The 11,701-nt window shown below is 39.4% G+C and overlaps 2 protein-coding genes across 8 annotated transcripts; one reads left to right on the top strand and one right to left on the bottom strand.

The window, feature by feature from the left end:
- Nucleotides 1–646: 646 nt before the first annotated feature.
- On the bottom strand, nt 647–8,389 carry wdr20a (WD repeat domain 20a). Of its 3 annotated transcripts, XM_005925613.3 has the most exons (4): nt 8,040–8,389; nt 5,936–6,118; nt 4,156–5,499; nt 647–2,580 (listed from the first exon to the last, which is right to left on the bottom strand). In XM_005925613.3, the coding sequence occupies exons 1-4, from the start codon at nt 8,301–8,303 to the stop codon at nt 2,527–2,529; spliced, it is 1,845 nt and encodes a 614-aa protein (XP_005925675.1). In that variant the 5' UTR covers nt 8,304–8,389; the 3' UTR covers nt 647–2,526. The 3 variants fall into 3 exon arrangements, with proteins under 3 accessions (XP_005925675.1, XP_005925678.1, XP_005925679.1); XM_005925616.3 differs by lacking the exon at nt 4,156–5,499 and having other exon boundaries at nt 1,459–2,580; nt 8,040–8,381; XM_005925617.3 differs by lacking the exons at nt 647–2,580; nt 4,156–5,499 and adding an exon at nt 5,507–5,836 and having other exon boundaries at nt 8,040–8,382.
- Nucleotides 8,390–8,961: 572 nt separating this feature from the next.
- On the top strand, nt 8,962–11,561 carry LOC102292969. 5 transcript variants are annotated; one of them, XM_014334621.2, is made up of 5 exons: nt 8,962–9,231; nt 9,436–9,491; nt 9,592–9,663; nt 9,871–9,963; nt 10,053–11,561. In XM_014334621.2, exons 1-5 carry the CDS (start codon nt 9,195–9,197, stop codon nt 10,692–10,694), a joined length of 900 nt encoding a protein of 299 aa, XP_014190107.1. In that variant the 5' UTR covers nt 8,962–9,194; the 3' UTR covers nt 10,695–11,561. The 5 variants fall into 5 exon arrangements, with proteins under 5 accessions (XP_014190107.1, XP_042078410.1, XP_014190109.1 ...); XM_042222476.1 differs by having other exon boundaries at nt 9,422–9,491; XM_014334622.2 differs by having other exon boundaries at nt 8,964–9,231; nt 9,422–9,491; nt 9,589–9,663.
- Nucleotides 11,562–11,701: the final 140 nt, after the last annotated feature.

The following is an 11,701-nucleotide window of genomic DNA, read 5'->3' as shown; positions in this document are numbered from 1 at the left end:
CTGACAACTGAAATTCATAAACGGCATATTCTTTAATGCCGCGGATTAAGAGCATGGAGGTTTAGTTTTACTCTTAAAAATTGAACACACTGTACAGTGGGAACTTCTTGTAAAGCAATACGACACCTGCAAAAAGCAGCCACTTGGGCTTGAGTTTTATTATTGTACAACTTTGAATCAAATGATTAAGCCAATTTTAACATCCCCCCCAAAAAAAAAAACACACACACACCCCCCCCAAAAAAAAGAAAAGTGCACACAGATGTCTTCAATTTGCTACCCTGCTCTGACCTCCCAGCTATTTTTACAAAAACCACTTTTAGAAGTTTAAAACGTTACTTGAATGAGACTGAGACTGCCTCTATATAATTATAGTTTGACTTCACTGTAATACTCTGGAAGTTTCAACAGCTGGTTTTTTTTTTTTTTAAAGACAAAGGGACATTTCAAACAAATCTCCACTAACTTTGTTGACTCATATTTTTCCAGAAGCTGACATAAATATTTTTGAGGAAAACCTGAGATCAGGGAATTCCCCCCCAGTAAGATAGGAGAGGTCCAGTTGGAGAGTGCACTACCTTACCTGCAAATCTTCACATTCCACACAGTAGCTTTGATTAATCTGCTGGGATTCAAAGTTGTAAAAAGTAATAAATGTGAAAACATTCAGAGGTGGTGTTAATTTATTTTTTTTTTTAGATTTCTAGAGATCTGATGGAAGTCCTTGAAATAAACAATTTTTTAAAAAGCCCAGTCTTCCTGTACAAATGTCAAGAACAAGAACTTAAAACAGTCCTCAGCATCAGTGTTGTGGTTGGAAACAGATTTTGCACAGTTATGCTTAAAAACTGACTGCAAATTAGGTTTAAAAAGGATTTTTGAATGTTTGTTGGATGCAAAAATGTAGCTTGGCCAGTACCTCCATACCCCTTCGCTCGAGGGACTGTTGCTTTTCATTTCTCTCAGAGCTGTGAGCTCTTTAAATCAGACTGTGACTCAGTCTGCACATCATTGTGAAACATTACTGGAGTAAAAAGAAAAACTCATCAAGCACCATTTGTATAATGTTGTATTAACCACTGCTCAAAGCTCGCATATTATCGACAAACTCCTGATGTGCTGACAGAATAAACTGATGAGAAAGTGGGTAATTTAAGCTCCATCAGCTTTCCATCTAATGCAGGGGTCACTTATGGCATTATTATCAGTGCATTAAAAATGCATAACTGTCAAATGGAAAAGCCTCCTCCTTTGTTGTGTTTGTCTGTTTTTCGTCTTTCATTAGTTAAAATTTCAATCTGGAGAAAAATAATAAAATAAATTAAAAACAGCAGTTCTGAAGTTGAGCAGCATTAAGATTCAAGTATCTGCCAGACTTCCACACAACACACATTACAGCTTTTTGTTATACCAAATGAATTAGGCGTGGGTGCAGGAATGAATGAAAACGGCAAACAGTGTATTCAAGATTATTTTAATATTATTAATATGTATACTTTAGAAATATAACTATCAATGACAAAACTTCCACTGGAGTAATGGTAGTTTGCTTAGGCCCCCATCAAATCAATTAATTACAATATACACATTATGATACAGAGCAGATTTAAATCTGAAATAATATTAAAATAAATGCTCAATAGATAAAGGTTTTAATTGTATTTTTTTTTATCAATTTCTTGACCTACTGTTAGCCATCTGTGAGTTCTGAGCACACCCAAAAAATGTAAAGCCATATTCTTCTATAAACTAATTTAAGTGCAAACCTTTTTTTTTTCTTTAAAAAGACTATGATTGCAGCATCCAGCTATATAGATTCAGAATTCAAGACTGAGGATGGTAAAGCCAAGTGGAACCAGGCAATCCTCAACTCTCTTTTTTTGTTTCATTAGAGAAGTTATAAAACAAAAAAAACGACAAAGTAGCTAACAAAAATCAGTGCAAAGTCATCAACGGGGAGATTCTATTCAAGAAAAGAGAAGTGGTGGGTGAATGTGGATGGATGCAAAAATTTCAGATGCTTACGCACTTGGTCATAAAAGGATAGTTCTGCTAAAGTTCATATTTTAGTCAGTAACCCTGAGTTGGGTTAAATGACAACATTAAAATAAAAAAGATGATTATGAAAATTAAATGAACTATCCCTTTAGTCTCAAGCCACAGTTGTCTGGTTTGCATCTAACAAAGCCAAGCATTAATTCCAGAAAAGCCTAATGAGATTTGACACGCGCGCACACGCACGCAAACACACGCACAAACAAACAAAAAAAGATTTAAAAAAAGAATTCTAAAATGTATTAAAACTCGAGAACAAAAGCACAATAGTCCACAATTGCACCACACCTTTTCCTGTTCCATTCCTTCTCTAGGTCGAGTGAGTGATAAAACAAAAAACAACAGAAAAGCCATTAACAAAACTGGGAGAGGGAGGGGTAGAAAAGAAAAGGAAAACTTGCAATGCTTGCAGGGTGAAGAGCAGCATCAGACTCTGGGTTGCAGGGTTCTTTAGCAGCAGAAATATTGTGGCTATACTACTGTTCCACTGGGAGAGCTGGCTTGGTTTTGGGATGACAATAAACCCTGAAAAAAGGAAAACAAGGAGATTTGCATTGGGAAAGTCCACATACTGAAGCAAAGAAAGGAAAAAAAAAAAAAAATCAAACAACAAACAGCTCATTAGAAAATGCGTCCCATCTTTCCATATTCCAACCGATGCAAGAAATGAAGAGCCTGTGCACAGCGGTTTAAATAAATGCTTGGTGTAATAACATCCGCGATCAAGGCACTTCACTTTATAACTAGCCTTATGACCCTCCTGATGGGACCTTTATGAACATTTGACATGTTATTACAATGCACCTGGATCCTTAACACAGCACACTTCTCTGTAGCCGTGTGTTTTATATTAAAAAAATAACTTTTCCACAGCCTCAGCATTAAAGCATTTTTTAACCATATGTCTTTTCAATACAAAGTAGACTTTTAGTTATGCTGCATATTCCAGACTATATGTGCAATTCTGGATATGCAAGTGTGCACAAACATATTTTGCTGTAAGCGTGTGGGGAAGTGCAGAGAGCCTGGGCAAATACAGAGCTATTAGCATAAAGGGTGAAATATGAGCAGGGTTGGGATTCAATAGCAGTTTATCAAATCCAAACAGTTTCAGTTTAGGTCTCCGATCAGCTGGCCTAAACTGGTCGCAGCTTTAATGAAGACTAACAATGATTAAGCCAACCTGTTCACAACCTGCATCTCAAACCTGAAAATAAGATCTAATGTTGATAACTGATATCACAGCTCAAACATACCGACACCACAAAATTCACTTGCTCAAAATGTTAATTTGATAGATAATAGTCTTCTGGGCAACAAAAATCAACATAAATAGTGGTTGCAGAGTGATAATGTCTTCATCACAAAAAAGTCAGTGGACTGAAGAAAGCACATTAACCAAGAGACAGATTAAATGGAGCCTTTACAGAATTAACAAAGTAAGTGTCACTAATGGCAAGTCATTTTAACTGGAGAAATCAACAGTCAGCACTAGCTATAACTGAGAAGCTGCTTATATCACCTGCATGATTTGATCATTGATTTGCTAATGGGAAATAAAAACTCTAAGAGATAAAAACAAAAACAAAAAAAGCAAAAACAAGTGTGCACGAGATTTGAGAGTGTCTGAGCTTGATGAAATTTGACCATCTTGTTGAACTGGAAATGCATCTGATGACAAGAACCCAACCATAACCCTCTGAATGTGACCACATATGCAAATGACTTGTTGGCTATGCACTGCGAGATCATTATGGCGAACCAATGAATACATCTTATGTCTTCCTTCACCTGACAGGTCCACAGAAAATTCTATCTTATTGGATTATATAACCACAAACTGTATTGTCATAGCATAGGATGTTTTTTTTCTCCCACTGAAACTTGGGCATTGGAAAGCAGGTGTACATTAAACCAAGTCTTATAACTTATGTTTATTACTTCAGTGGCAATTTGACTATAAAAGCTATAAATCGTATTCCAAATATCCACAGTTTAACGTATGCGTTCAAAATAAGTTTAGTTTCTTAACTGCTTTATCGACTCATAAGCGCCATCATTTCAAATTTCCTCCCATTTCCTACATTAAAAAGAACTTACCACTTTGCCTGGCCTCGCCCATGTGCAAATAAATCCCTCCTGACAAGCAGTCACTAAACAGTCCTCTAAAAATATGAGTACAGTCAGTCTCTCGTGTGCTATTTTTTTACAGATGAGGGGCTCGAGGAGGGGCACGTCCTCCATGCGCGGGCACAGCAGAGTGCCTAGGGTCTTGGCAGGGTCTGTTTTGGTTTTTGTCAGCAGGTTGAGCTTGTCGCTACTCTTGCTGCTGATGTGACCCATGCTGTGGTTGCGTTTGTGGTCCTTCTCGTGGTGGCGCTCCTTCCGATCATGGAGTGACAGTGTAGCAAACTTACTCACACCTGTAGCAATGGCGCTGTCCATAATACCACTACTGATTCCACCGCCACTGCTGGCTTTGTTGGTATTGTTTGCCGTCGTTGTTGTGGTGCCAGCAGAATGGGGAAGGCTGTTGGAACGTGGCAAAGTAGTAGCGATGGAGTTAATGCCAGGAGTATTGGCACCACTGTTGTTTCCATTAGTAGTGTTACTAGAGGTGTTAGTGATTATTGTAGCACCTGCAGGAGGGCTGGTAGCATTCATCACATTAGTATGTGTCCGTGTCCGTGAGAGGGGAAGATGCGGGAAAAGGATGTCCTCAGTGAGGTCCCATAGGCACAGCTGAGTGTCCTGCCCCACTGAGCCAAACCGGTATGTAACACTAACAGGCCGGCTGTCTGTGGAGTTACGCTTAGAAAGTCGAGACTGTGTACTGTTGGCCCGGTCTCGTCCAAAGTGGATCATCTGATCCTGGAAGTCCTCATCGCTGCCACTGAACTCCATCGGGTCGCTCTCCTCCACACTTGTGGTGTAATGGTCAAAAGCCACCACACTCACCCACGACTTGTGGCCGTGACCTCGAGCAATGACCCTGCAGTCCAAGAACGACCACACAGTCACTAGATCGTCCTCTCCACCCGCAACTATATATTTTCCATCAGGGCTCCAGCACACGCACAACAAACCACCAAAATAGCTCTTCATGGTGCCGTGAAGCTCAACAGCATCAAAGTTGAACACCCGTAGGAAGCCGTCTTGGCTTACACAGGCAAGGAACTTCCCATCTGGAGAGAAGGCAAACTCATTCAGAGCTCCCTCTCCTACAGTCCATTTAAGGAGAGGGTTCCTCGTGGATTTACTCTTGCAAGTGTGCACAGAGTAATTCTCTCCCTGTTTGAGTAGCTGGTAGTGTGGCGCTGTGGTGCCGCAGGTATGCTCCACATTGTATAGGTACATATTCCCACTGGCATGAGACACTAGAAACAGACTCTCTGAGCCTGGCACCCATTTCACACATGTTACTCTGGACTTGTCTATTAATCTCTGTCAGGAGAAAAAATAGGTTGAGGTTTGAGAGGCAGGAGAGAGCAGAAGAGAAGGGGAAGACAAAAAAATAATAATTTTAATACAGTAAAATTGACGTTGGTATGCTCAACAAGCTTTAAGTCTTTAATACAACAAGCTTTGGGCCATTTGGTAATGTTATTAGTACTTTTTACTTGACTTTTTTTTTTTCATTAAGATGCATTAAATACATAAGAATATCAATGCATTCATCACACAAAAAATCTTATCAGTTGTAAATTAATTGTGGAGTAGAAGATAATCAATTCTGTGGGATTGGATGACATGCAAGCACCATATTGTCACTTCCTGGTTCCTAAAAGAAAATATGTACGGTGACGGTAAGGTGCAACCTTAAACAGTACTACAAAAATAGTACATAGATGTTATTCCAACCTGTGTCCTTTAGACTTACCTCCTCATTGAAGAGCTTGCTTGTCTCCTTCTTGATAGGGTCAATGAGCTGTACCTGTCCTGCTGAGAAACCCACGAGCAAGGACACGCTCTCTGCTGTAGCTGTGAGGTGGTTGAAGTCATGACACGTGGGCTGCGTTCCCTTGTAAATGCGCTTGTCTATGGGCTTGCTCAAGTCAGCGGCCTGAAAACAGAGACCGAGATTGCAAGGGGGGAATGAATGCATACAGATTGCAGCAACCTTCAAATATCTAAAATGCCCAACTACTCTACTGCATGGCAAAGTCTATACTTAGTCACACTACCAGTAATAACCCATAGCAGCTGAGAGTGCCGTGTTTTATATCAAACTATCAAACCTTTAAGACTGAGGCAGTGCGTTTTAAATCAAGCATCTTGAACCGCGTATAAGACAAGTGACTGGAAGCAAAATACTAAACACTGAAAAACACACAGAAGAGCATGAAGAGCAAGGACATGCCTTTTCTCTATAGAGAAACTGATCAAAAAGCAGTTGTTTTAGCCATTTTAAGGAAACAGTATTATACTACTGTGAAGAAGCTGCAGTACATACATTGCAGACAGTTAATATAACACAACAGTTAAATTTGTTAATGATTAACAGTTTGAACAACTGGTAGAACGGAAAATTCTTTTCAGGGTAAGGTGATGACTCAGGGGTTCCTCCATTTCCATGACATGCGACTGTTTTTGTCTTGCCTCAAAGAGCAAACGTGTCAATGGAGGTCTTGATCAAGAGTCCACTAAAAAGTACAAAATCACAAGACTTCTGCCTCACGATCGCAGAAACAAAGGCTGAAAGAAAACTTCATCATGTTACAATACAACTAAACATACCTGCTGTATTACACATTGGCTTGAGGGCTGACATGCAGATGTTTTCCAAAAACCAGTATGTGCCAACAGTGATGGCTACTGTACAACTCTAGCTACTGTACATTTCTAGTTTGTGTTTTTTGTTTTCAAAAAGTATGTCTGCTACAATATATCAGAATACATTTCTTACTTACCAAGCCTTCCAAAATATATGACTTGAAGTAATTGCCAACTGTGTAGTAACCTGGCATTTAACATTTTCGAACTATGTTAACTTGCACATATTAAAAACCCTGAGGTCACACGAGTTTTTTCCTTCTCCCAATTGCTTCAAACAGCTCAAATATATGGCAGACCTTCAACCAGGATACAACTATTTCCCTCTGAAAAAAAAATGGCTACATATGACATGTTTGTGTGTAAATATGAAAAATGCTTTTATACGCAGGTTCAATTGAACAAAGAGCTCATTCAATCTGTGATGTCAAATCAGGTATCCGTTAATAACCACATTAAGGTGCGACAACATATTTTTTTATCAACAGTAACGTGGACAGTTAATTTTGATACTGAATGACAGCGGAGACCTGTATTCATATTAATTGCTATGTGATTTCCACATTATGCTCAACTATGGGGTAGCAGATCACAATAATAGTATGTGCCCATTGATTGTTATTAAATACCAAAAATATACCAAATCAGCTCAGTTTGACTAGCTCAGCCTCTCAAGAAGAATTCTTAAGCCAAAATCAGAGTGCCATTACGGCAGCAGTTAGCCACATGAATCCGCATCACCATGATTGTCGATATCTGTCAGTCAAAAGGTCTTCTACAGGTGTCAAGGGTGGCAACGTAAATCTGTCAATGCTGACACGGACAGTTTCATTACAAACCAAGCCCGTTATAAACGCCATTTAAGCTCTGTCAACTTGAACCGTTACAGTAGGTCAACTTCACCAACATGATATTTGCAAAACTACAAAAACCCGCCATCAAGTGTAAAGAGAGTGACGGATAGGAGACGGGAGTTTTAGCCCCTGGCCTCGGGGTAGCTACTGGCTTGCTAACGTTAGCCAGTTACGCTGGCTAGCTAACTAATAGGCTAGCTTTGAGCTAAGTAGCTAGCTGCCAGCTAATTTCAAAGTCAAGCACCTGTCAGAGTGACTTGACACGCCTAAACTCCTGCAACACCTCACACAGCAGTGTGGCATTTTAACTTGCAGCATAGCGAATTTCCTCAGGCATAAGCCACATTAGCATGCTACCTTTCTAACGCCTTTGTAGATGTAGAAGTAGAGCTCACGGCCCACATTGAAACAGATCCTGTCGCCGTTGCCTGACTGGTCGTTGACGTTCACGAAAGAGACCTTGACGGGGTTGGAGCCTTGTGAATTGAAAGGCACCCTATTAGGACGGCTGTATTCGGAGTGAGTGAGAAGTTTGTAGACGCCTTCCCGAGTGGTGAACTGAGTTTTAATTTCGTTCATCTCCTTCCCTCCTCCCTCCGCCGCCATCTTTGAAATTAACATTCATCCCTTTCCCCCAGGCCGGATCTTACGCACGGATGTGAGCGGCCGTTCCGACTCTCCCGTTCCCCCCAACGGCTCACGGTGGAACTGGTGGAAGGGATGCGACTGGTTTCAACAAGTTGTGACAGCTTTATCTAAGACCTTGCATTATCAACTTAACACAGAAGTTTGATTCAGCCACAGATTTTAATTTTGATTTTAATTTTCAGAATCAGAAATCAGAATCTGATTCTGATTCTGATTCTAATTTTCGCCCGTGAGTGAACATTTACATATCTCGAAATTTCAAATACTCAGGAATAAGTTTATTTATTTATGTTATTTATTTATTTTTGTTGTTTTTAGTTTTTTTCAGAGACTGAAACAAGCTCCCATAAACTAGGCTTGATTGTATTTAAAAAAATAAAAAAATAAAAAAATACATTTTGAAAAATAAAAAAATACAAGTTTTAGATATTTGCATTGTTTATATATAAATATATAGTAAGTTACTACTCGATCAACCACACGTTTAAGCTTATGATCAAGTTGCTGTTTTTGTTTTCTTAAAGTACAGTTTACAATATATATTTCATACAAAAAATATATATGTTTACATTTTAGTTAGAATAAGCTTTAAAACTTAAAAAACGCAGGACCGGTACACGTTTTATTTTGAAAAAGCAACAACCGGACGTATTATTTTGTCACAATCTTGAAATTAGCCAAGTCTGTGGTGTTTAAAACTTGTGACAGTGCAGTTGTGTTCACTGCTCACCTGACTGTGGCCACACTTGGCTGTGTCTTATTCAAGGCACCTGCTCTTTAATTAAGCTGCCAGCATTCCTGACCATCTTATCTCGACTTATTTGCGTTATTTCCAAAGAAAATTTGTTTCACGCGCCAAATGTCATGGCACACAGAAGAAGAAGACAACGTCCACTTCCAGGTATCAGTGATTACTATTTAATTGTTTTTTCTCTTTAGACGTGGTATTTTCCTAGTTAATTCATTTTCATTTGTGGTGTCAACGTAACATGTGCACAATCTTTTCCAAAAAAATAAAATGAATAAATCACCTGTATATGTTATTGGCTGTCTTTTGATTTAATCATTATTGCAATGTAACCTACATATAGTTTTCTACATTCAGACAGCACTGATAGACAAGCACCCAGCAGTATGGACCAGCTTACTTTAAATTACATGGTAAGAATACTTACCCAATGCCCATCTGCAGGTGCTCTGCATTCTTCTTAGACCACTTGCATACTGTTGGACTAGTATGACCTTTGTTTTTTGTTAGGAGATGTGCAACATGGAGTCCAGCACAGATTCTGACTCTGAAATCAGTCCAAGATGGTCCGACACCAGTACCATGGTACTGCTTGAATTCATCAATTGGGCAATACATGCACACTGACATAATAAGCAAATTTGGAAGTATATAGTATAGTTTAAGCATTTTTCAAATAGTAGGGGAAAAACAGTTTCAGTGATCATTTAACATATAAAGCCAGACATGCACCGATCTTTGTAAAAATAACTGCCAACTTATTGATGTTGAACCTCTGGTGGTTGTGTTTAGGGGTGTGTGAGCAGTGCACCAGAGAGTGGTGCCTCAAGGAGGGCGTTGCCATTAACGCTTAAGCCTGCAGAAAGGCATGGCTGTTATTCTTTGGTATGCACTCTCCTCTCATTCATCCATTTGTGTTGAAAATGCACATTGCTGATCATGAATTAAAATGTGTGCGCTTGTTATGATTGTAGGATTTGGACCCGTACGATGGGAGCTCTGAGGATTCTGACGAGTCAAATGTCAATGTCTCCAGCAGGCAATCGAGGCAGCAGGCAAAAGGTGGTGGAAAAGGAGGATGTCGACTCTCGGGCCGAAGCAGGCGATGTATCTGTAATCACTCTGCTTCTGTTGCCCTCAGAGAAGGGACAAAAAATGACAAGAGAGACTGTCTGAGAGAACAGCCGAATCTTCTGGATGTCCAGATGAAATGTGGAAGTGACTCTGACCGGTTGGTCTGCGAACTGGACACTCTTCCCTCTAACAGTGACAGGGATGCTTGTAAAAATCTTCCAGAAGAAAGGGTAACTGATTCAGTAACACACAGACAAATCTCTGATATGGAATTGCAGCTTGATGATTCAGGCTTGCGTATTACAAGATCCTCCACACTTCACCCACCTAAACCTCAAAGCTCAGTGGAGGGGAGTTCATCTCACATGCTGGGTTGCTCCTCTGAGAGATCTCCCTGCTTGTGTAACCTTGGATCTCTGTACAAGAGAAAGCTGAGTCTCCCTGGAACAGACATGATTGAGTTGGGACACAGGAAGAAGCAGTGCGTCTTCAACATGGAGGATGAACAAGAAGGAAACAATTCTGCATCTGAACCATGTTAGAGTTCTTTAACAGTTGAGATTTAAGGTGGACTGAAATACTGTAAATAGTTATTTGGAATTGCACTCTGTTTATTCATGAATAGTTAACTTTGAGCACCTCCTGATCGTTAAGGTGGCATTTGGTTATCACTTGCTTAAAATTTAGTCACAGGTGACTCATCAAAACCTAATTGTTGTTCAAATGAGCTGCTCAAATCCAAATGAATGAATAAAGTAAAATATTTAAGTCTCCAGTGGTTCATGGAGGTTCAATGAGTGTCTGCAGTTAGGTCAGTAAGCATTTGAACAATGTAATGTTACCTCAAACAGTTAATGTGATTTTAAGTGCAAACCTTTAGCTTTACTTAAAGGGTTTTAGCAAAACATGGCCTTTTGGTGTTGTGCTGGTCTGTGCATTCCTTCCTTTTAACCAGATGGTTATGTTGATTTGACTCCTTAGGTTTGAGTAACAGGGAAACTAGGCTCACCTGGCCTTGTCAGTCTATTGTCTTCTACTTTTGACCCTCTAAAAGAGAGTGAGTGTATAAAAATGGTTTTGCCAAACAGTTATTGCTGTAACAGATATTTTATGCATATTGTCATGAAACTTTGGTAATATACTTACCCCTCCAACCAGCAGGTGGCAGTAATGGATAATTATATTGTTGTGCCTGGCAGCTCAGTGAAGGTTTCATTACATTTCATTTAAAAAAAAAAAAAAGTAACTAAAAGGAGGACTGTGACAGAGGGCAAAAAACAAGTTTACATTTGAGATTTCTTGCTGAACTTTGCTTTTGTCTCATGTTCAGTCCAGATGTCTTTATATAATTTGGAAAAAAAAAATCATTCAGGAAAAAACTGTCTAAAGTTACAATGCTGATATTGCATTTGGGACAATCCATAGCAGCTTCACAAGAAAGAACATTATGTCACTGATGTTTCCTTTGGCATGTGTGTGTGATTCACTTAAACATTTCCTTTAGAATACTTCCCAGTCTGAACAGGCTCCTAAGAAGAAAAGAGCTCCA

This window comes from Haplochromis burtoni, unplaced genomic scaffold (assembly GCF_018398535.1).
Source record: "Haplochromis burtoni strain Fernald_Lab_line unplaced genomic scaffold, NCSU_Asbu1 Contig_86, whole genome shotgun sequence".
Lineage (NCBI taxonomy): Eukaryota > Metazoa > Chordata > Actinopteri > Cichliformes > Cichlidae > Haplochromis > Haplochromis burtoni.
This window is presented reverse-complemented; position numbering and strand designations above follow the sequence as displayed.